The sequence below is a fragment of the Podarcis pityusensis genome (assembly GCF_964106645.2).
Source record: "Podarcis pityusensis genome assembly, chromosome: 10".
Lineage (NCBI taxonomy): Eukaryota > Metazoa > Chordata > Lepidosauria > Squamata > Lacertidae > Podarcis > Podarcis pityusensis.
In genome coordinates, this window is record NC_138035.1 from 39,811,933 (window position 1) to 39,837,223 (window position 25,291).

Sequence of the window (25,291 nt, forward strand, 5' to 3'; positions counted from 1 at the left end):
CCAAATCTATCAGAGTCCACACTTTCTGAAACAATATGAGAACAAAAGCACAGCTGTCCTTTGAAATGTGGATGTATCTGAATTATGCGATGCAGTTTTCTGACCAAATAATATTTCTCTAAGGTATATATTAGGGGAAAGTGTGCCTAAAGATGAGGCTATTTGTGAAAATATTGTACAAAATGCATTATATTAGGATAAATTACTTACAACACTGTGTACATTAGTTAGAACTGCATACATACATTTCTGTGTTAGGAGACATTCATACAAAAAATGCTGATAAAATTTCATGAGGATTTTTTTAGAGACAGAAAATGGAAATTGGTGCAGAAATGTGGAGAACTGAATTTTAGATTGGGGGAAAAATGAGAAATGGATAGAACTGAAATTGACAGCTATTTCTGTCTCTGCCCCCAAGAAAATGAGTAAAGGATTGGAGCTTTAATAAAGACTCCAATCCTTTGCATCCAGCCCCAATGGATAGAATGGGATTTACTTCTGAACATAGGATTGTGCTGTCAATCCCCCTGATTTGTCTGGGGTTTAAGGTGTATATAATTTCTATGGGCTTTGTCCTTCATTTTCTGAATCAGTTTGAGCTAGAATGGACGATAAAAATGCATTTGGGTGTTATGAATTTATTAATAAGCATTCTATAGTAACTGATGGAATAACTCATCATCATGAATGTCAAAATGTTTTATATTGCAATTTACTTGTGTAATAACTATGGATAATTCAACATGGCTTGAATTATGAAATATCCTTGAAAGGCTTTAAACAACTATGCTCTTCTACTTGCTGAAAGGATTGTGTATCACAGAGTAAACAATGTTGCCAACTCTTCAAAATTCTCAGTGGTGTACAATGCATAATGCTTAGAAACTAGATTTATTTTCAAATGTATTATTCCAATGAATTTTAAGTAGGAAAAAATCACAACCAAGAAACAACAGTGGCAAGAAAGACACAGTCACTTTCCATAATCTATTTTCCACACAAATAAGATTTAAGGTTGAAATAAGGTAACCATAAAGCACAGTTACTTAGAAACTAAATAAACACTACTTTAACTGCTGAGTCAGTAATATGAACTCCTCTTCAGTATGTATGGTCGTCGGGCTTTGTTGACGTGCAGTTGCCGTTTCAGAATGTAAGGAGTTTTCCTCTTCATCAGATCTTTATCTTGGCTTGCATTTTCAGGGTCATAAACATCTTGCTGAAGTAACTGTTGGTAATAACAAGATAATATGGAATCATTGTTTTCCTATGGATTTTTAGTGAGAGGAGCACATCTGAATCATATCTATCTATCATCTATCTATCTATCACCTATCATCTATGCTGCCTAAAGTTAATACAGTGTAATATGAGCTAATCAATTACTATAGAATTGTCAACATGAGTGAACAATTACACCAACTTTCCCCAACAACTCCCATTACCCAATAGGGATCCCCCCCAACTCCAACTGGAGAAATCATTTGAAATATTTAAGAAAATATTTTAGTTTCCCGTTAATTGTGTTGTTTCGAATGTATAATTTATATCTGACTTACTTCCAATATTTGAATGTTTTATTCTGGATTGTTTTATTTGATGTTTTAATGTTTTGTAAACTGCTTTGAGATTCCCTCCCCCCTTAAAAATAGAAAGCTGTATAGAAGTGAAATGAATAATAATAAAATAATACCCTTCGTGTCCTAAGGATCAGAAAAGTATTGCATGCAGAAATAAAGACTGACTGGATGTTACCTGCACTCCCTCTCCTTTTGAACTCTTTCCATCTATTTCTAGATGTATGGGAACTAGTTGGGGATTTGCAGTAGTCAAGGAGATGGGACTTCATACTTTTTTAATGCCTTGTCTTTTAAAGTATTACTTAGCATACTGTGCTTCAGAAGTCAGACTCTGAGGTTTAAGGGCAAGACTGGGTCCAATACAATTTCCTTCATCATTTAGGAATAAATCTATGACATTCCTAATCAAGGAATAAAAATACCAGCCTGAAGACCTGTTAAACTATGGGCGGTCTTCATTCAATACCTTGCTAACTGGAAAAGAATAATAATACCTTTATTGTCATTGTACAGCCTGTGTACAATGAAATTAAATGAGCCTCCCTCCCCACCCCCAAGCACTCAATCTCTTATCAAACAACACACCACCTCACAAGTCAATTTCACTATGTTATTTTTTGTTCAACAGCCTAACAGTCCACAGATAGAAGCTATTTTTTAGCCTGTTGGTACGGCTGATTATACTTCTATATCTCCTGCCCAAGGGTAGAAGATTAAAGAGGTGATGGCTGGGGTGTGAGTCATCCCTGAGAATTTTTCTCACTCTCCTAAGGCAACAATCCCTTGCAATGTCATCTAGCGGACTCAGGGGACAGCCCATGATACCATGTGCTTTATTCACCACCCTCTGTAGAGACTTTCTGTCTGTGGCTGTCAGGCCAGCATACCACACTGTGATACAATATGAAAGGACACTTTCTATTGTGGACCGGTAAAAGGAGTTCATCAGTTGTTGTTTAACATTAAAAAACTCACAAATAATTTCATCTGTGCACTGTATGAATAAAAATGTTTTTTCATAGTAATATGATCAAAGTAAAGCAAAACTTGGGTTCCCAGCATGATTTGACTTACCTCCCAGTGCTGAAAGGTTCTGCTGTGGCAGACTTTCTGAAGCTGGTACAACGTCAACAATGCTTCCAAACTAGAGCCATCAAGAGTAGAGGGAAACTGTCTTCTTGACAGGAGGTCTTCTTCTTCAACATCACCCACATCCTCTTCCTGGTTGTTTATGTTGCTGATGAGGTCACAGATATTTAGAAGGGTCATTTTCCACTGAGGAGGCTTCGCCTTGTTTATCTGAAAGATCAACAGGCACAGCATGTCAGATGTTCTTGCCTGTTATCAGTAGATAGTGCCACTTGAATAACAGAATAAGGTTTTTGAATGTGCTCTCAGGCTTCCATATAGCTGTTGTTCCTGTATGCTAAGAAGTGCTTCATATGTCACAGGAGGCTGAAGGTTTAACTGTGAGGATTAGGTTTTGCCTGCTATTCTGTTCTGCCATCCACCCTGCCTATATAGCGCAGATTCAGCAGCTGTCATTCAGGCTGCAAGCTGACACAAGGTTAGAGATGCTTCTCAGCATATCAGAATTTCATTTCCCTTGATTCTGAGAGTCACAGTGATACTCACAAAGCTCTAGATCCTGGCAGCTTGTTAAGCTCACCATCTGGGCCAAAATGATGGCATGCTAGTGATAGCATACACTAAAAAAAAATTATAGGGTTCATCTTCCCAACCCAGTCATGGGCAGTTAATCAAATATCTACCTCCTAGGGCTGTCCACTCCCAACTGTCATTGCTCAGTCTTTGAGTGATCTGAGCTTATGGTTGTATTAATGCCAGTCATACTCAGAGTCAACCTATTGAAGTGAATGGATATAGATTTTCATAGGTGTAATTTGAGTAGAAATGAAATGGTTACAATCCAGTGTCCTTAACTTTTAATCATATCTTGAATATCTACATTTCTGCTGATGCTTCTTAAAAATGTTACCTGGATCCTGATAGCTCTAAGGTTGGTTTGAACATTATTTACAAAGTCTTTGTGCTTTGTAAATAGAGATGAATCCCTTAAGTAACTCAAGTAAACTTTGGCTGTTTTAATACTGGATGCATTTTATCTGGAGAACTTCTAAGTTCCATCACTTACAGATGAGCCACCTCTCCCGCTTTGAGCATGACATTTTGATTACGGATCACCAGTTTTTCTGTTTTAGTCAGTCTCACCTTCACTGCTTACCTAAACAATGTTCCTTGCATTTAAGAATGCAAATGAGGAAAGTGTGTTAACATCAAAACACTTCACTTTTACTACACTGGGAAGGTTTTTTTGTCAGCTCATTAACACTTTGTAACTAATTTTGTTAATTAGTTTGGAAAAAAGATACAATTCTCTCTCTAGAGTACTTTCATTCTATCGAGCAATTTTCCACCATGGATGTACAGACACTGAATTGTTGGCTCCAAATGCAAAACATTTCCCCAGACTTCTGCTATTTTGCCAGTTAAAATAAACCTTGTTACATCTTTGCTGTTGGATAAGTGACAATTCAAGAGAGCCTTAAGAGATTTTTCAAAGTGTAAAGCTTACTTCTAACATTCAGAATTTCTTTTCTTTGTACATATAAATTAGGGATGGTGTATATGTGGCCCTCTGGATGCTGCTAAGCTCTCATTATCCCTGACCTTGGGCCATGGTGTCCAGGACTGACGGGAGTTGGAATCCAACAACTTCTGGAGAACCACAGGTTTCCCACATCTTCCTTTGTCCCTTCATTTGTAGGATGAAGGATTGAAACTTGCAACTTCCGGGGTGGCGCCATCGGCAATGGCGGACTCCCTCTGAACCGGAGGGACCAGCTCCGCGCGAAATGGGTCTTTTCCGCTGCGGCGAAGCGGGGACCCTTTTAGAAATCACAGGCAGATGAAGCCTGTGACCGTGGGACTCGGCAGGCACCCTTAGCGCCCCCCCAACCCGCAAAGGAACCCACTAACGGGCTCCGAAGCGAAGAGGGGGAAGTGGCGCGGTGCTGTGAGTCAATTGCTTTTTCCGTGGAGCGAAGCCGCATAGCCGTTGCCGGAGAGCGCTGCCTTTTTCCTGGGACAATTTGGCATTTAAAATAATCACCCGTGAGTACTTAAACATTGAACAATTGGACTTCAAATAAGAACTGGCGATTAGAAAGGAATTGGACTTAAAAATTTACCTTAATTTGGTACTGAAACGGGAAGGTCTAAACAGGAAGTCAGCCTTCCGTTTCCTTGTAGTCAGAAGAAAGCAAAGACAACGTAAACTAGAGCTTAGAAAATCACTTTCAAAGGATTGGTTTTCACCATTTAAAATCGTTGAACCCCCCTTCGGTAGCAGGAGAAGAAGGGGGATCTTTTTGTGGACTGTTTAAACCTGCAGAAGTGAGTTTAAAGTAAAGTAACTTTCCACCGTCCTGATCCTGGAGCGGGGTGTCAGAATTGACATTTGAAGCTCATTGACCAGAGACAAATGTTTTTGACAGACAGTTAAAAGAAGAGTAACATTGTGATTCCACTGTTTCCTTTCGCATTTTAAAGGAACAAATATTGACAAAATATCTTAAAAAAGGAAACTTTGTTGCTATTGTCCTTAAAAGAAAGAACAACCAGAAGTTTTCCCCCTAGAGGGGGACTGTGAAATTGTAACTAATTCTAGGGAGCTTGCAGCTGCTACAGATTACAACCGTGGGAAAGGACTTGTGACCTTGCAGGACAATGTTTTCAGAAGCACTGTTGGGTGCTTTCTGTAAAATAAATGCCCTATTGGATCAGTTAAGTCAGAAGACGGATTTGATGACTAATGCGACCAGAACATTTGAACAGGTAGTGGGAAACTATATGGAGCCCACCCAGGAACTTAAACAGGAGTGTGCCATGACAGAACAGTTGAGAGAAGAGGATGTTGCTGAATCTTGGGCGCCAGAAAGGGAGGAACTTTTGGCCCTGCAGGAAAATGAGCCTTTGGATTTGACAAATGAACTTGGAAAAAACCAGATTTGGAAAGATAAAGTTTGGATTGATTTGGAAATGGGGGGTTGGATTGACCCCCCTATGCAGAGATGTTTGGACTTTCCGAGTCTGGCAATGGGCCGTCAGATGTTTGGAGCTGTGGGGGCTCCCAGTTTTGGAGGAAATTTGAAACATGTCTTAAAATACCACATGGAGTCTAGTCTGGACTATGGGAAAGGGGCTGATTTGTTGAAAAGGGTCAAAAACACTACCAAGCTGGAGTTCCCACGAGTGAAAGGAAAATATGAAGAAGAGCTGTGGAAGGGACATGGAAGAGACTTGAAGGCCTCGGATATAAGATCACCAGGTTAATGTGCCAGACTAATGGGATAAAAAGGACTGACAAACCCGGGACCAGGAGGAAGGGACGCTGGAAGAAGATTGGATTGTTCTTATTTCTTTTTTCTATCATTAGGAATGTTTTATAAAATGGATGAATGTTAGAAAAATGTTGAAATGAAATTACTTGGCTCTTGTAAAAATGTTTAAAGAATTAGGTAAAAAGGTAATGGTTATGAGAAGTTGCTAAAAATAAGATTTAAGTCTTAAGCTTTAAGGTTTTTTATAAGATAAGATGAAAATAGAGTAAGGTAATGTAATGACAGAATACTATGAATTAGGGAAAGGATTTGCTGTGACAACTATTAATCAAGATACAAGAAAAGGGAGGAGGAGAAGGTCATAGAAAGAAGGTAATGAAAGTGGAGAATTTGAAAATGATGGTTTTATTTTTTTTCTTTTTCTTTTTCTGTTTTGTCTTTTTTCTTTGTAATTAAAAAAAATTCTTTTTTCAAGAAATATCATTTTTTAAAAAAAAATGAAACTTGCTAGCAGACATAAATGAGTGTGTTTTCTATATAGTATCACAAAAAGCTTGTGTTTATTTAATCTATTATTTTTGTCATCACAATATCCACAATGGATAACTGAAATACATTATGTGATTAAATCCACATATTCCGGATTCTTTCTAAGATCCAGTAGTGCCTCTTTTAAGACAATGATCCCCTCTAAAATGATCCATGGCTTCTGACAGCCTGACTGCACCCACTCTGTGATCTACACATCCTACAAACTGAGCCTTTTCATCCCACCAATATTAAATTTATCAAAGTTTTGTTTTGAAATTGCAGTCAAGACCTCCCTGAATTTCTTTTACCCATGAAGTGACAATTTTAATTAATTAAGAAAGACATTTTGAAGCAAGGTGACTTTGGAACTGAACCTGTCCAAGCCTTGCAGGATCGTTTGACAACTTAATTACCGGGATGCAATAACAGATGGGTCCAGGAAGCAAAACAAAAAAGTGGCAAAGCCCGGTCTTCTGAAAGATTGTTTAGGATTTCATCTAAATGATATTTTTTTATTGAGAAACAAAGACACATTATTTTTGGTTAATGGGCAAAATAAGGCCACATCTTTATTGGTTACATCATGTGAGTAGTATTGGCTTAGGCATTGGATAAAACAGCAATACACGACTCCACCCCGCTCAGCAGGGAGTCATTTCAGGATTAACAACCAGTGGGAGGAGCTTGTTGATGCAAATACAACTGGAAGCTTCCCCATGATGTCACCGGGGGTTGTGCCACCAGCAGGGCATCTGACAGGATCCACGACCGCCGGATTCCTTTAATGGAATACCCAAAAGAGGAGGGGTAGATGATGGGCATGCCCAATCCTCCAACACAGTACACATATTCCAATGCCTACCCGCCAATACCAGAAAGTTGTGACAAGTTGCTATGAGGTAGGCGAAAAAACCAAGAGGGTGGTGCCAATTTGCCAAATGGATAAAAAAGTCCTACCAGGTCCCTTGGGCAACCAAGGCAACCAACTGAAGTCCATAGCAAGGTCAATGCACAGAGGAAACTGACCTAAAGGGAAGGAGGGCGGGAGATGCAAGCAGGAATAGACTGGGGACAGAGCGCTGCCACGGCTGCTTAAATGCAGCTAACCCCACCCACCAGCCAGCCCTATTGGCCAGCTGAAGGGCTTGGTCGTGGCAGCGGGGCAAATCAGAAGCAGGGAGCCGAATACGCCTCCCTGCTGCTGCGGAAAGCTGCTCCCACTCACAACCCCTCCCCTCTGGGAAGAGGAGAGGCCTTGCAGGATCATTGTCTTGCTCCAGCAGGCTATTCTTATGGGTTTACTGCCCTCCAGATTACTGGTCTAGAACTCCTATTGTCCTTGATCCTTGGACCTTCTTTCTATGGCTGATAGGAGTTGGAGCCCAACAACATCTGGAGGGACAAGCAGGCTCCCCATGAAAATGAATGAATGAAAAATAATGGTACCTCCAGAAAGTAACTATTTTGTGGGAGGGATTCATGGGCATACCAGAGATTTAGGCTTCCTCAATTGAAGTGGATTGAATGGGCTATGTTGCTCAACAAAATTAAAAATAAATAAATAAATATAACCAAACCACTTTTTGAAGTTAGGAGAGCAAAAATGAATTGCACTGGACAGTGTGTGATGAATTAATGATTAATGAAAAGACATATGAACAGCCCACACGCAAAGCAGGATGAAAGCTCTGAATGGGAGACCATAATTTAACCTCTGCATATGCTTTGCACTAGCAAACTGGGAAGAATGCTCAATAAACACATCGTCTAGAGAAGCCCTAAAGAGAATCAGGGTGTGAAGTTTTCAAGAGTTATGGAGCAATTTGCTGAAGTGCAGAAGATTTGCAATGTGAACAATGCATACAAGAGATCTGGCTTTCAAAACAAAAGAAAAACCCTGTCCAAGGAATCGTTTCATCACAGGAGAACACGAATTTAAAAAGAGAAAAAAAGAAAAAGAAATAAAGCATTCATGAAAGTGCATGCACCCTGCCAGAAATAAATGTACCATTTCTGAATTATTTTTTTTAAATGTTCAAAATCGAGACAGCATGGCAGTTGGGTACTTTGTTGCTCAGTCCTGAGGTTTGTAGAACTCAGTTTTCTTTCATGTTTGTTTCTCTTCATCCCTTTATGCTGTTCAGTTTAAGGCCATTGGATGGGTTGTGAACCTAGCCATGATAATTCATCCCAAAGGATATCACACAAACCAGAAGAAAAGGTTTGCCTCATTAATGCCGTCCTCTGGTATGCTTTACCAATGTGCTATCCACGTATTTTATCAGAGTAAAAGAGGGTGGGGAAAGATTATTAGATAATTGCTATTTCAGATAGCTGTTGGTAGATTGTTAGATCCATAGTTGTCAGAGTGCCAGAGTTCAGCCCACCATCATTTATGTTAAACAGGCTTTGGAGAGGTTGGCCTTCAAAAATCTGTTTGAGGTGACAGTAGGCGGTGGTGGCCCGGGGAAGGAAAAAGCATGTACATCAGAAGTAATGATGCATTTGTCATTCTACTTTCAAATATCTAAATTAAAAAGTGCCAGCAATTCCCTTTGTTATAAATCCGAAAGGGGGTTAGCGGAGTTAGTCTGCTGTAGCAAACGCACACAAAAAGTCATGAGTCACCTTGAAGACTAAGCTTAATGACTAGAGCCGCCCATGGAAGTTTATGCCACAATAAATCTGTTTGTCTTTATGGGTCCACACAACTTCAGTTTACATTTGCATCTCTTTTTGTTGAAACCAATTTGCTCATTTTTGTGTCAGATAGGTTCTTTGGTTCTTAGGCAATTTAGGGCAGCTGTTAATGCCTCAGCAACCACTTATAACTGAGCTGGGGAGCCTGTGGCCTCCAACTAATGTTAATCACAACCAGCATGGCCAATAATAAGGCATGATGGGAGTTCTAGTCTAAAAACATTTGGAGGACCACAGGCTCCCATCTCCTGGTTTACAAGGTCTATGCTTCACTTCAGTGTGAAGACTCTTCTAGCCATAGGTGAGAGTGTATATTGCCTTTTGATGGCTTTGATCATGTCTTCCAGTAAGGATTAGTCTAAATTTTCCTCCAAGGTATCACCCAGTTTAACCAAGAAAAAGTATTTTATTGAGGCATCATCCTAAGAAAACACAACCCTATGGCTCATGTGTGTGTGTGTGTGTGTGAGAGAGAGAGAGAGAGAGAGTGAGAGAGAGAGAGAGAATCTCCCCACCCCCCAATTATATTATAGAACTCTTTTAGAGCAAGTAGTAATAGCAGCACAAATGCTATTTCTACGAAGGCCACAAGACTGCAATCACCTGATCTAGCAAAGACAAAGGTCCTGATCATATGGATTTCAGGTGAAAGACTTGGAAAATGGTAATACTGACTATAGCTTGCCAAAATTTAGATGAAAATTTAGATTAAATTTTCTTTCGGAGTGGGGGGATAACCATTTGTGTCTCAAGGATCCTGCTTTTAACCCGTGCAATAAATCTTTTGATGGCAAAGCATTAACTATTCACTTACATTAAGGAGATATTACTTGGGTACCCTTTCTTTGGCTACCTGCCTGTCAAACCATATGTTCCACATTTTGATATGTCACCTGTGGGATCCTGAGGCCATCCATTTGAGACCAAACATGAAGGATACAATATCCTCAAAATGAAGGAACCATCATTCACTGATTTCATGCCATGGAAGTAATTTTTCTATCAATTTGTGGTTCACTAAAAATGGATAAAACTAGCAGTTCTTGGGATGGATTTTCACTGGCTTGATATGCTAATTGCACACCTTTTCAAAAGTTACATCATTATTTGATTTTATGTTACCTTAACTTTCATCAGGTATATTCTGTCCAGGAATATATCTTCCTCAAATAAATGTACCTCAGGCCGTAATTCCATGCTGGCTGTTCAGTACGTGTATCAACAGTTCAGCTGAGAAAACATCAATTTTTCACTATCCCTTCACCCATACATTTTGGTTTTCTACTGTCTTTGAAATTGAAGAGAATTTTTGCACAATACCTTGTATAGAATATTGTAAAACTGTGGTTTTATGATTGCATGCTAAAACAAATATGTTTGAGAATTCATGCCTTCTGTGGCAAAAAGGGGAAAAACATTACCTTTGATGTATACATATTGGTCAATAAATCAGCTTCTAAGGCTTTCATTTCCTCTTCTGAATCTGCAAGTTAATCAGAAACATATGTTTGCTATTTCATTATAAATCACTAGCATTTGGGTTTCAACACATAGGATTTAGGAATATCCTTTAAAGGGATTTTAGGGTTAAGCACTGGCTAAAATAAATGCTTGGCAAGTGGTTTGTTCTTTAATACACATTCCCTGATTTATGCAGTCTCTCTCTCTGGAAAAGTGCAGCTCAGTCATGAAAGCAGCTTATTATTGGTCCACTGCAACATTTTAGGGCTCCACCACCATTTTAGGGCTCAGAACCCATTGATTCTTTGGGATGGGGGGGTAGATTTAATGACTTAATTATTTTAAGTTCCTACTACATTTACCCAGAGGCACATCCTGAAAATATTTAAATCCAAGAGGTCAAATAGCATTGAACCTCTTTTTGGCAGAAAGGACACTTTTCACAGTAAACATTCCATATTCAGTAAGTTTGTATGTATGGACCCACGTGACTAAAACAGTAAGAGATTTATTGTTCCAATGGGGTTTAGAGTTTTCTGCCAACCCCTATACTAGAATGTCTTGAAGTCCCCCCCCCCTTTTCCCCAAGGGAAGGATAAGTCTGGAGGACCGATCCATGAATAAGAAGTAATTTATTTGAACACTGAATTGCAGCGGGAAAATTATTGCATTCCAAGAGAGGAAGGAGAAGAGCAACTAAGTTCATTTGGCCCCACTGCAGCTATGGTTTGCTGTGGCTAAAGCTGCAACCCTATGCACAATTATTGAGACTGAGTTTCATTGAAAGTACTGGGACTTCTCTCTAAATAAATATGAATAAGATCAAGTTCACTGTGCCATTGATAGCAATAAAATTTAATCATTAACTGTTTTAAGTCATAACTGGGATTGGGGGCCAAGATACAAACATGTACGAAGATACTTAAGGGGTATTATGTTGCCACAGGGTTTTTCCAAGGGCACCAGTAGCTGAAAACAACAATGAAATGGACTTCTTAAAACTTATAATTTGGTTGGAACCACCCAATAATACTCATAGTGATTTAACCTAGTAAAATTTAAACAGAATAATCTGTTGATCATATCTATTACAGTATTAAGTTCACACCATGAACACAGTATGTTTGGAATAGTGTTATTAATAGGTCTATGGTATAAATTATAAGTGGCAGACAGATGCCAACTTATAGGTGCAAGCCACATCTGCTTAAAATCAACATTTTTTTCATCATCTCTAATGGAGCTAGATTGCAATACAAATCATATGAGAAATGATATTGCTAAAAGAATGCTGCCCAAAGTAGGCAGTTATACTGTAGTGAAGGAATCTGGACAACTTGGTGTATAATAACAAAGAACATTGGGGTAGGGAGGAGGAGGAGAAGAAGAAGAAGAAAAAGAGTTTGGATTTGATATCCTGCTTTATCATTAACCAAAGAGTCTCAAAACGGCTAACAATCTCCTTTCCCTTCCTCCCCCACAACAAACACTCTGTGAGGTGAGTGGGGCTGAGAGACTTCAAAGAAGTGTGACTAGCCCAAGGTCACCCGGCAGCTGCATGTGGAGGAGCGGGGACGTGAACCCAGTTCACCAGATTACAAGTCTACCACTCTTAACCACTATACCCCACTGGCTCTCACATGTGAGTATATAGGCATGTGAGTGAATTTAAAAAACAGTATTAGTGTGCATCTTCCTGTAAGGAAAAACAATCCTTCAAAAAAATTATGGGTGAACTGTGGAAGATCTGGGAAAATATCTAGGCAAAAGTAATACTATGCACATACAGTGGTACCTCTGGTTACGTACTTAATTCGTTCTGGAGGTCCGTTCTTAACCTGAAACTGTTCTTAACCTGAAGCACCACTTTAGCTAATGGGGCCTCCTGCTGCTGCCACGCCACCGCCGCCCGATTTCTGTTCTCATCCTGAAGCAAAGTTCTTAACCCAAGGTAATATTTCTGGGTTAGCAGAGTCTGTAACCTGAAGCGTATGTAACCTGAAGCGTATGTAACCCGAGGTACCACTGTATATCTCCAGAATAAGTAAAAACAATTCAGGGATGTGCACATTAGAATAATGATGCTAATGACAACTGAAAATGATAGTTACACTTGAGAACCACTACTATAATCTGTATGAAAAGTATCCTGTTTCAATTCCATGAAATCACAAACAGATTTTGAAACTTAGAGTCCTAAGGGTTAAAGAGATGAATGGTAGTAGTATTTGCTACCCTGCTGTGTTCCACTTCATTTATTGTCCAGTTCTAACTATAAATATGTAAATCTAAGTATTCAGATTAAAAGCTCAGTGAGTTCAATGGCAATCATTCAATGTTCTATGGATGTCTATGGATATCACTGGTATGATTCTGTCAAACTTAAGGCACTGCACTGGTTTTAATGAAAGCTTTTTGGCAAGTGCTTGCACTTCCCATTGGAATCCAGTGGGATTTAAAAGTACTTATGACTAGATTGTGCTTGAGATGATCAAGTACAAGGAATAGCAATGTTCTCAAATTGAAATATGGAATATTTGCATAAGTGTTCCCTTGGCTTTATAATAACAGCGGATTGCAATAGAACATTTGCAAAAGAGAAGTGCTGTGCCATTGAAGAAAACAGCTCCTGCTGTTTTAAGTAGATCTAAATACCACTTTTCTCAAAACAACTTTCTTAACACTTAACAGCACAATTGGTAACAGAGAATTTATTTTTAAAAAATAAAAAAGTTGAGAAAGCGCTCTTTCTGACACTGGGATGAGAACAGTTTATATCAAAGTATCCATGTTATCAACTGGGCTATTACAGTACCCCATATCTGTAAAGCTCTTAAACAATGGTTTATGTACTTTTGACATTTCTTCTGGTAGGAAAATGCAATATACTGATAAAAAGGGAGATAAAAACTGATTTTAAAAAGAGAGAGAGCTGTTAGGTGCTCCCCTAAACACTGTTTATGAAAGTAAGATTCATAGGGTTCAGCATGACACAAAAATTGAAGTGTTGTTTAACTTTAAACCTCACTAATTTAAAAAAAGAATTCCTTCATTGTAACTGCACTGGATTCTGGGTTGCTACTTCACTACATCCACATCTACAAAGGTTTAAGGCATAAGCATTTTAAATGAGATTGGGAATACTTTTGCTCTAGTCTTGAACCATGTATCATAGAGTTTTGAACTCTAAATGAAGCAGCTGAATACAAAATACATCTTTACTCCATGAAATATTTCATGAATAGTCATGAAACACATGTACATTTGATTTGAACTTGGTTTACCCTAGTTTATATATCTCTGTGTATCATAGGAATATCAGACTATTTTGCATTATGCACACTGCAGCTTTTTTCATTATGGGAAATGATATTCCAAAGTACAAGTTACTAAAAGATAATTCTTGGGAGGTGAGGAGAGTTGATTTAAAGCAGTATATTTGCATTAAATATCCCTATGTTTTCTTTATTTCTTTATGGTGATCTGCTGCTACATTTATTTAAACCCTCATTTTCATCGAGAAAAGTTATTTCTGATCCTTTAAATTCATGTGAAATCAACCATGTCATTGATGAATTTCAGCTATGGACAGACTGGAAAGATGCAGTTTGCCCTTTCAGGAAATCTTGCCCAAAGTTTCAGAAAGAACCTTCTCTTTTACTTTGCAGCCATTCCTCACCTTATGAGCCAAATCAAGTAACTGTACATTCTTATCCCATTCAGGGTACTTTCAGATAGGAAATGGTTATGGATGGGTGTGCCCTGGGTATGCATGCTTTTCACAGCATCCATAAGATGTCAAGGCATCAAAATGCCAGCCCAATTCGACCTCCACCTCACTTAATCAGGATTTGCTTTTTCTGGGGAAAATGCAGGGAACTCAGTTCTGGCACCTCTCAGGTGGGCGCCATTGCCATTCTAAGAGAACGAGGGAGGTTTTCATAGTGAACCTCTTTTTCAAGAAAAATAGCATTGTGTGTGTGTGTACACACACATATGTGCACCACCTGTTGACAATAACCCTTTTATATTTGAACAACCCATTAACAATATTAAGTGCCCATCTGAAAGCACCCTCGTTCTCACAACAGCCTGAGATTACTTTCCTCATTGTATTTTACCAAAAAAGAACTGAATTACAGGTTAAAAAGGTGACCTGCCCTAAAACTAGCCAGCAAACGTACAGTACACCTGAGGACCAGAGCCGAGTTGCCTGTCTTCAAAATGGATCTACTGTTTGTTTCACATTAAACGGTCTTCTTTCAGTTTTGATCTAGAATCACCTTCTTTCTCCATGTGTAGGGCTGAGCGCACCGCAAGCCTATCCAAGCCTGGATTAAGCCATAGGAATTTTTCATTCGGTTTCAGGTGTGGTTCATCAGTTTTCAGAGTCCTAGAACGAATCTTCCTCGATGTGGCCAACTGTATCAAGATAGCTTATAGTGAACTATTTTGGTACATTTGGTCCGGTTTTTTTTTAGCAGATGCAGAGAGGAGAAGCGCGCGCGCGTTGGCAATCACACGCACACGCTCCCTCGAAAGTTGTGTGTTAGTCTTGCGCGCACACGCACACTGCAATAAATCTCCGAGTTTAGACGCCTCCTGAGAGCGGCTCCACCACAGCATCCGCCCTGTTGAGCGCCCAATCTTTGAAACTGACCAAGTATTTCGCGATTGACTAAGCATTTCGCAACGCAGACTCCTCTGCATGCGGCTCTCCCAGCTTAGCATAAAATCGCCCCGCGTCCTCCTCCTCGCCAGAGAGGGAGGCAAGCCCGAAAAGAGGCGCCCCTTGCCGTTCGCCCTGCGGAGAGAGGCTGCAGTAACGGGACTTACCTGAGCACAGGCTCCAGGAGGCGAGCGCCAGGAGCATCGCGCACACTAGCTGCATCCTCAGTTTTGCCATGCTTCTTTCCCTCTAGAAAGTAAAGTCCGTACAAAGAAAGGACAAGCTGTGTGAGCGAGAGAGGGAGACACACACGCGGAGAGAGGGAGGGAAACGCACGGAAAAGAGAGAAAGAGAGAGGGGGAGAGAGAGAGAGTTGAGAGGTCTTCGGCTTTCCTACTGCCTTGAGCTGATTTCAGAAGGTCTGGACCATAAAGGGAGCTCTGGGTCATTCCCTAAGTATATAAGCGAGGGGGCTGATGTCATAAACGCATAACAGCCACTGTCTTTTAATGAAACACCCACCCACCCACCCACTCGCCCGCTCCTCCTTCCTCGCCTCCCTCCCCTTCTCCGGAGTGAAACTGACGCGCTTCGTTAATTGCGCTCCGCGCTTCCTGACGCAGAGAGAGGGAGAGGGACACCGGGAGGCATCGGGCGATAAGAGGAACAACAATAACAAGAAAGTCGAACTGTGATGCATATGCCCTATGCAACTTAGACGATATAAGTAGTGACACAGTTATCCGGTAGGTATGATGTACCAGCATCATTATTCCAAATAATAATAATAATAATAATAATAATAATAATAATAATAATAATAATAAATATTGTGCCACATTGGGAATTGGATCATTGAACCTAAGAACATGAAAAGAGTCTCCTGGATCAGGCCAATGGCCCTTCTAGTCCAGCAACTGTTCACACGGTGGCCGGCCAGTTGCCTGTGGGGATCCCTCAAGCAAAACCTGAACACAAGAGGACTCTTCCCCTCTGCTGATTTCCAGCAACTGGTATTCTGAAGCATTGCTGCCTTTAAGTGTGTGTGTGTGTGTGTGTGTGTGTGTGTGTGATTACTATTATTTTAAATGCTTATCCCCACAGGCAACTGGCTGACCACTGTGTGAACAGGATGCTGGACTAGATGGGCCATTGGCCGGATCCAGCAGGTTCTTCTGGATCAATGGCCCAGTCCCCAATGAGGTGCAATAATATTTAAATGTATCTCATCAAAGATTCCAAGATGGATACACTAATAATGTACAGTGGTACCTCGGGTTAAGTACTTAATTCGTTCCGGAGGTCCGTACTTAACCTGAAACTGTTCTTAACCTGAAGCACCACTTTAGCTAATGGGGCCTCCTGCTGCTGCCACGCCACCACTGCACGATTTCTGTTCTCATCCTGAAGCAAAGTTCTTAACCTGAGGTAATATTTCTGGGTTAGCGGACTGAGTAACCTGAAGCGTATGTAACCCGAGGTACCACTGTATTCAAAATGTTATCATTTTACATATTTGATGGAGGGGAATAAGAATACAGTCGACATATTGCAGTCGTTAACAGTCGTCAACTGGTTTACCACACCTATCAGCTAATCGCCCATTCCCACCACCCTTCTGAGTAATACCCCTCCCCACCCTCTCACTATATATAAGGGTCTGGTGACTTCTGTTTCAGTGTATCTGAAGAAGCGTGCATGCACACGAAAGCTCATACCAAGAACAAACTTAGCTGATCTCTAAAGTGCTACTGGAAGAATTTATTATTACTATTTTGTTTCGATATATGGTCCAGTTAACTTTACATGTCTATCCAGAAGAAACCCCAGTAAGTTGAAGGGGGGCCTATTCACAAGCAAGTATGCATAGGACTGCACCCTTGCTGATATTTAATTTTTTAAAAATGGTTTACAAACATGTATGTGACTTTGTTTCTTTCAACATAATCAGTTGCACATCAAAATATGCAAACTTCATACTTCAGGAGGAAAAAAATAATCAAAAACTAAGCTTGTAAAGAATTGTTGAATGATTTAATATCAACATTGCACAGGCTATTATTAGGTAGACCCAGAAGATGAATGAAATGAACATACACTTGGCCATGGTTAGCATAATAAGTCAAGTTTATTCATCTATCTACCTTTCTTCCATTAGGGGGCACAGTGGAAGTATGAGAAAAACTCTAACCTCCATGTGGTCAAAATACACTTGCTCCATTGAGCTTATTGTACAAACCAACAAGACAAGTGGTGACTTCAGTGTGTGGCAGATCATTGACTGTGTAAGGCATGCTTTTGAAACATTTCTCAGGTTTGTTTGCATTTTCTGCCGTAACTTACTTGGCTTGGAGTGCATGCTGCAGTGGACATGATCACTCAGCAAGAAATGAAACATGGATTTCATTAATGGTGAAGATGAGGATAAACAGGTATAGGAAAAGAACACGATGTCATAGCCTGCAATCTGAGTCATGCATACTCAGAAGCAAGTCCCATTATATTCAACCGGGCTTACTCCCAGGTAAGTGTGGTTAGAATTACAGCCTAAAACTTGAATAGAATATTGATTTCAAATGTAATTCCTCAATCACCACCCCACCCTCAAGACTCTACTTCCTGAAGACAGGACAGAGATTTGGGAAGTTTGCACCATACATTTAAAAAACCTCTTAAAAATATTTCCTAAGAAACCTGGGAACTGTAATTTCTTAAGGGTGTTTCAAATTTAAGCTCTGAAAGGGGAAATCTACAGTTTCCATGATTTAAGAGGGTGTTTTGAATGCACAGTGTATACCGTGCAATTCTCTGCATGCCTATTCAGAAGGAAGCCCCATTTTACTCTCCAGTATATCTGTTTCAGATTGCAGCCAGCCAGGCCTAAGGGTATTGTAGATAAACATGCTGTGAGAGAGACCTGCTTACTCTTAACATCAGGAAACACACCCCTTCAAGCAGTTTTATTTTCCTTTTGGAAGGTAGTCGTTTTGCTGCTAAGTAGATAATGTTCTTTTCAAAAAAGGCAAAAAGAAAATAGGCAGTCGTGACAAAACATTGCAGAAAGAAAAGTCATTTTCTGGCATGGGGTGTAGGGTGGGATATCATCAGCTGGCAATGCCAGCTGGGTGCAAGATGAACACACAAACAGGGGCCTCTACACACAGCTTGACAGTGCATATGACAGACCCTCCAATTATCCCTATTTTCCAGGGACAGTCCCAGATTTACATAAGCCATCCTGGTTTCTGATTTGATCCTGGAATGCCTCGCTTTTCCTTAGGATGTCCCTGTTTTCATTGGAGAAATGTTGGAGGGTATGGAGTTATCCACCACCCAAGCCATCTGAAGGCAGCTCTGTATAGGATTTTATTTTATTTTTATGTTTAATGTCTTGTTATGTTTTTATATATATTGGAAGCTGCCCAGAGTGGCTGGGGCAACCAAGTTAGATGGGCAGGGTCTAAATAGTAAAATAATAATAATAATAATAATAATAATAATAATAATAATAACTTATTATTATTATTATTATTATTATTATTATTATTATCTAGGATGTCCCTATTTTCATTGGAGAAATGTTGGCAGGTGTGATATGGGCTTCAATGCAATCTGAGAGCAAAAGGCAAGGGATTAATTTTACAACCTGTTATGCATAAGGGGTTACCAGGAAAGAAAGATTACCTGATTTGTCAAAAGAGTTGCTGATAACTTACACCATTCCTCATTAGATGTACTAGTATTATTTATAATTTATAGTGCACCATCAGTACCCATGACAAAGAAATTGCACCACCACAGCAAGTCACTATCCCTTCCCATGATGTGGACCTAAGCTCAGAACAATGCTACACATATCTACTTAGTCCTACTGAGTTCAATGTGACTTACTCCCAAGTAAGTGAGTCTAGGATAGCAGCCTCATTTCAACAGTTCTGGGTTGCTTTAAGCCTCCTCCCATACTTCATTTCCTCACAGAAGACTAGAGGGTTTTAAAAACAAATGAAATAAATAAAATCCTGTTCGGACAGTGTTTTATTTAATAATTAACATTCATTAGCATACAATGCTAGGTTGGCAGGAGCTGGGATCAAACAACGGGAGCTCACCCCATTGTGGAGATTCGAACCGCTGACCTTTCGATCACCAAGCCCCAGCAGCACAGTGGTTTAACCCACAGCACCAACCTAGCAGTTCGAAAGCATGCCAGTGCAAGTAGATAAATAGGTACCGCTCTGGCGGGAAGCTAAACGACGTTTCTGTGTGCTGCTCTGGTTTCGCCATGCTGGCCACATGATCCGGAAAAACTGTCTGCGGAAGCGGACAAACGCCAGCTCCCTCGGCCTGTAAAGCAAGATGAGCGCTGCAACTCCAGAGTCGTATGTGGGTGGACTTAATTGTCAGGGGCCCCTTTACCTTTAGCATACAATGAGAATCAACATGGCAATTTCATAAAGGGAATCAACTATATCCCCTAGAGGACTAATGCTGCATCCTCTGGCACCATCTACAAGATCATGCAATTTTAAACAATGGGGTGACTTTTCTCTCTCTCTGGTTTAAGTAGGCAAATGATTGGGTGCAAAAAGGACCACTCATGCTCTTGAGGTTGTCTCCCAGAACAATTCATGATTCAGTCTATTATGCATTTCCATTCCAGCTAATAGCCTTTGGCTTTCTCCTCTATTTTTATCTCAAATTTGTCACCTTAGCAGACAAGAGTGTTTTGATACCCAAAGTCTTCTGCACCTTTGCATTTCCCTCAAAATGCACAGTCTGTCCTTGCTATATTTTTAACAGGCTGGAAGTGGTCTGGCACTATTGATCCAGGTCGCAGTTTCATTTTCTCCCAAACAAAACTGAATTGTGACCAATGTTAGAAATGGGAAGAAAATTAAAGAGCAAAGCGTGAGGCTGCTTGTTCTTACTGTTTTCTCTTAGGGATGGAGGAGAAATTTGATTCAGTTCACATTTAAAGGTGAACCCACCTCATAAGTCTCATATTCTAAAACAATATATTGGATGAAGCACAACTATCCTTTGAAATTCACATTTCTCTGAATTTTGCACTGCAGTTGTCTAGCCAAGTACAGCAGTACCTCGGGTTAAGAACTTAATTCGTTCTGAAGGTCCGTTCTTAACCTGAAACTGTTCTTAACCTGAAGTACCACTTTAGCTAATGGGGCCTCCCGCTGCTGCTGCGCCGCCACCGCCCGATTTCTGTTCTCATCCTGAAGCAAAGTTCTTAACCTGGGTTACTATTTCTGGGTTAGCAGAGCCTGTAACCTGAAGCATCTGTAACCTGAAGCATCTGTAACGCAAGGTGCCACTGTAATGTGTACAAAAATGCATATAGGAGAGTATTGTGTGCCAATAAATGCATATATTAGTACATTATGTTGGGGAAAATGAATTATAATGGGGGAAATCATTTGCAAGAATGTGTGAGTTGGAAAATTGCATACAAAAATATGTATATCACGAGAAATTGGCACTAAAATGCTCTTTAATTTTCATGAAGAGGTCTTTTTAGGGGGACAGGGTGCATATCTTTGAAGACAAGAGCTCCAGTGGTGTTAATCTTTGTCTGATAGATTGGTGTGGATTATAAAAAGGCTGCAATGCTTTGCATGCTTACCCAGGAGTACCATTGAGCCAGAGTTAACAGGATATTTAAGGAGTGGATGCTGGTGAGCACAGAGGTACCTGTGGATGACACACTTGTGACCCCTGCTACACATTTATAAGAGCCATCTATGCCAAACAGTATGGCAATATTCAGTGATGAGTTCTCATTATGCCTATAAGGAGCAATATCCATGTTTTGTAATGAAGAGAGTAAATAAATGCCTCTGGATGAGCACAACTGAGCTTCACAAGCCACATGCTTCCTCAACTGTGCATCTTCAGCCTGTACATCACTTGATGGCTTGACAGATTAAAGCGAGGCTAAGATCTAGTGCACTGCCTGCTTGATCTAAAGTACAAGGTTGGGTGTGACATATAAGGAAGCAACCTGGGAAAGAAGCAAATAAACAACAATAAAAATATCAGTTGAATCAGCTGTGAATTCGGAATCCATAGACAACAGTGCAGTCCTAATAAAGGTTTGAGTCCTGCTGTAGAACCAGTGCTAGTAATACTGCACTCAGTAGGTATTTACTGGTGTCTGTATGGTGGCTGCAAGCACTTTGGAAAGACATTACTTGTGAAAGGAGCAGTGAGCTTGGAAACCACAAGTTCTCAAGAAGCTGCAATGTAGCCTGCTTGTTGTTTTTTTTTAATAATTTTTTATTAAGGTTTTAAACAAAGAAAAAAGAAAAACAACACACACAAAAAAAAATACAAAATTTAACAATAAAAACACAAAACATAACAATTAAAAACAAACTCTCTTTTCCATTCCCAATTTTAAATTACTTATTTTCTGGACTTCCTCATACCTCCCTCTTTTGTATTCCAATCTACATTATGTGTCCAGCAGTTTCTTTTCCACTTTTTTAAACCCAATCTTTAGTTTAATAAAATATTAAAATATATAACTTCAACTTTTTTAAGCCTAATCCTTGTTCTTAATGTCATATACCTTTAAATTTTTCCCTTTTATTATCAAATTTCCATTTCTTTAAACATCTTTAATCTTGATCTTTAATCTTAATCTATCCTTAACTTTAACCTGTACAGCTGGAAACCACTTATTTTCAATCCAACATCATTCTAACATTCCTTAATTTTGCAGTGTTTCTGAAGATAGTCTTTGAATTTCTTCCAGTCTTCCTCCACCGACTCTTCTCCCTGGTCTCGGATTCTGCCAGTCATTTCCGCCAATTCCATATAGTCCATAAGTTTCATCTGCCATTCCTCCAGCGTGGGAAGTTCTTGTGTCTTCCAATACTTTGCGATGAGTATTCTTGCTGCTGTTGTTGCATACATAAAGAAAGTTCTATCCTTTTTTAACACCATTTGGCCCACTATGCCCAGGAGAAAGGCCTCTGGTTTCTTAGGAAAGGTATACTTAAATACCTTTTTTAATTCATTATATATCTTTTCCCAGAAAGCCTTAATCTTTGGGCACGTCCACCAAAGGTGAAAAAATGTACCTTCAGTTTCTTTACATTTCCAACATTTGTTATCGGGCAAGTGATAGATTTTCGCAAGCTTGACTGGGGTTATGTACCACCTATATATCATTTTCATAATATTCTCTCTTAAGGCATTACATGCCGTAAATTTCATACCTGTGGTCCACAACTGTTCCCAGTCAGCAAACATAATGTTATGTCCAACGTCCTGTGCCCATTTAATCATAGCCGATTTTACCGTTTCATCTTGAGTATTCCATTTCAGCAGCAAGTTATACATTCTTGACAAATTCTTAGTTTTGGGTTCTAACAATTCTGTTTCTAATTTGGATCTTTCCACCTGGAAGCCAATTTTCCTGTCCAATTTAAATGCCTCCATTATCTGATAATAATGAAGCCAGTCTCGCACTTTGTTTTTTAGTTTTTCAAAACTCTGCAATTTCAGTCTATCTCCGTCTTGTTCCAAAATTTCCCAATATTTCGGCCATTTGACCTCCATATTGACCTTTTTCAAGGCTTTCGCTTCCATTGGTGACAGCACAATGTAGCCTGCTTGGTTGATCAGTGGTGGTGAACAAAGCAGATAAATTGAAATAGAGAGTTTCACCAATCCCTCTCACTGAGGAAACATACCCATCTGGCTAAAATGTTGCTTCACCATACCCACAACTCTATCCTAGTTATGGTGGTATATGAGTCACACTGACTGGAAAAAAATTGTGCAAACATAATGGGGTTTGTTGTAATTTGATCATAGCTAGCCAGTGCAACTCATCAACAGAATTGCATTGTCATTTGCTTAGCACCATTCCCAGCTATGGCTGCAATTTTAAATCCACTTATCTGGAAGAATGAAGTCAATCGGCTTAACTTTTGAGTAGATATGGTTAAGATTGTACTGCAAGTTGTTAGATCTAATTCATCAGTGGTACCTCTGCTACAGTGTTCTGCATTTTGAGCTTTCAACTTTGGTCCATGCATTTTGAAGTGCAAAGATTTTGCTTCAATTCACTGGCAGAGGAAGAGGAGTGTGGGGGGAGCGCACTGCCCCCGGCAGCACGATCCCAGCAGAGTGCTATCACGGCTGCCCTCCTCGCCCGCGCTGGGCGCCACGTCCCCAAGCCGTGCACCATGCCCCTGCGGGCAGTGTGTCCCACCCCCAGAATGCGCATGAAGCTCCATCACTGCATCAATTTATCTTGGGCATATTCAAAGGTTTGACCTGAAGAGGTCATGATAATACAAACCGACCATACAGTGTCCTTGATTTTCTCTAATTGCAAGGATGAAACATGAAATTTCAATCATGCCCTACAGGTGAACAGCAATGCCCCACAATGCTATCCATTGCTGCTCCCTATGCTGGCTGTAATCACGCCTTCCTCAATCTGTCAGCCTCAAAAGCTGCCGGTAAAATCACAGGGATAGCTACAATCCCATCCAGATGCATAAGCACACATTTCTGATTCAAGCAGAACTCTTGTTGCTACACAATTGCAGACATGTGTGAGCCTGAGCATCTTAATTGGTTGGAAACTCAGTGGAGTCGCACAATGTTCTTTTGGCAAGGTGGGGGGCAGTGGGTGGGGGTGAAGAGCTCAGACATGCTACCTGCCAGCAAACCACATAGACTTTCTGACGACAATGCCCAAACAGATCTTTGCTAGTCTAGATGACAAAATGGGATCTCGAAAGATGGAGCCAAATCAGCAATTGTGTTCCCAGGTGCAGTGGGCTGGGTTGTTGGATTGGGGTGTTATAACAACAGGACTAATATAATGGGATCAAATCGGTGACAACTTTATTGATTACAGACGTCAGTATGTTTGGCAAAGCCATTGGGTGTGTATCCTGAATCAACCAGCTTGTTTGCTTCAGGCTTGATCCTGGGTTTTTGGATCACCCTATGATGAGCACCACGTATGGGCAATCTCTCCAGGATGCCATTTTGGGGAGTTCTATGACCTGATAGTCCCTGTCTGCGCACTGGACAGAATCTTCCCCCTGTACCCTTTTAATTTGGTATCTGATACACAGACGGAGGAAATGGGAGTGGGGTTACAACCCACCTACTCGAGAAGACTAAGGATCCAACCCAATGCCCTTTTCTGCTAGCAATTTGTGACTATTACAGACAAGCCCAATTTTGTCTGCAGGGAAATTCCTCCATGGCACTGAATATGGTGACCAAATAATTCCATAGCAAATACTTTCAAACAAACTGCTCATTTCCTTCAAGAAGGGCCAGAATTTGGGTAGGATAAGGGACATCCATTTGCTGACTGCACTGCCCAGTGCAAAGCACAATCAGTTTTTATGGAAAGCAGGTGGACTTGTTTGAAGCCAGACAAGGAAAGGCTTCATTCAGGTCCACCTTGAGTGACTTGCCCCAAACTGGCATGTGATCAGGCCTTTCAAATTTACATGTGGCCTGCAATTGGCCAAAAAAAGATTTTACCTTTACAGGCTTCTCATGCAGCGAATGGAGGAAACACATTTTCCAGCAGTCACAAGAGAGCCAAGGATGCCCCCGCCCCCACCCACCCTGCCATGTTTTTGATCCCATCAGGCCTTAATTGTTGCCACTTGTCTGGCACAATTAGAATAAGGTAGTTGGTAAATCTCTCCTGTAGTGAATCAGGAGTTTGAAGGGACCCAAAGAACCATCAGAAGTGCCTTTCATTCACTTCCAGCTTTGCATTCATAAGAACAGCACTGCTAGATCAGGAGAGTAGCCCACCTAGTCCAGCATCCTATTCTCAACCAGAAGCCTGCAAGCAGGGCCTGGTCTAAACCATCCATTAAGAAAGCTTCCATCTAGGTAAGCCCTGAATCCCAACTGGTTAAGAATGGGGACACCTGCAGAAGCAAGAGAAGATGGCATGATGATGGTACTAAGCA

The 25,291-nt window shown here is 40.3% G+C and overlaps 1 protein-coding gene across 1 annotated transcript; it reads right to left on the reverse strand.

Annotated features, from left to right (window-relative positions):
- Positions 1–866: 866 nt before the first annotated feature.
- NTS (neurotensin) lies at positions 867–15,802 on the reverse strand. Its single transcript, XM_080971116.1, has 4 exons — positions 15,476–15,802; positions 10,600–10,661; positions 2,658–2,882; positions 867–1,231 (listed from the first exon to the last, which is right to left on the reverse strand). The coding sequence occupies exons 1-4, from the start codon at positions 15,543–15,545 to the stop codon at positions 1,085–1,087; spliced, it is 504 nt and encodes a 167-aa protein (XP_080827242.1). The 5' UTR covers positions 15,546–15,802; the 3' UTR covers positions 867–1,084.
- Between the last annotated feature and the right edge of the window lie 9,489 nt (positions 15,803–25,291).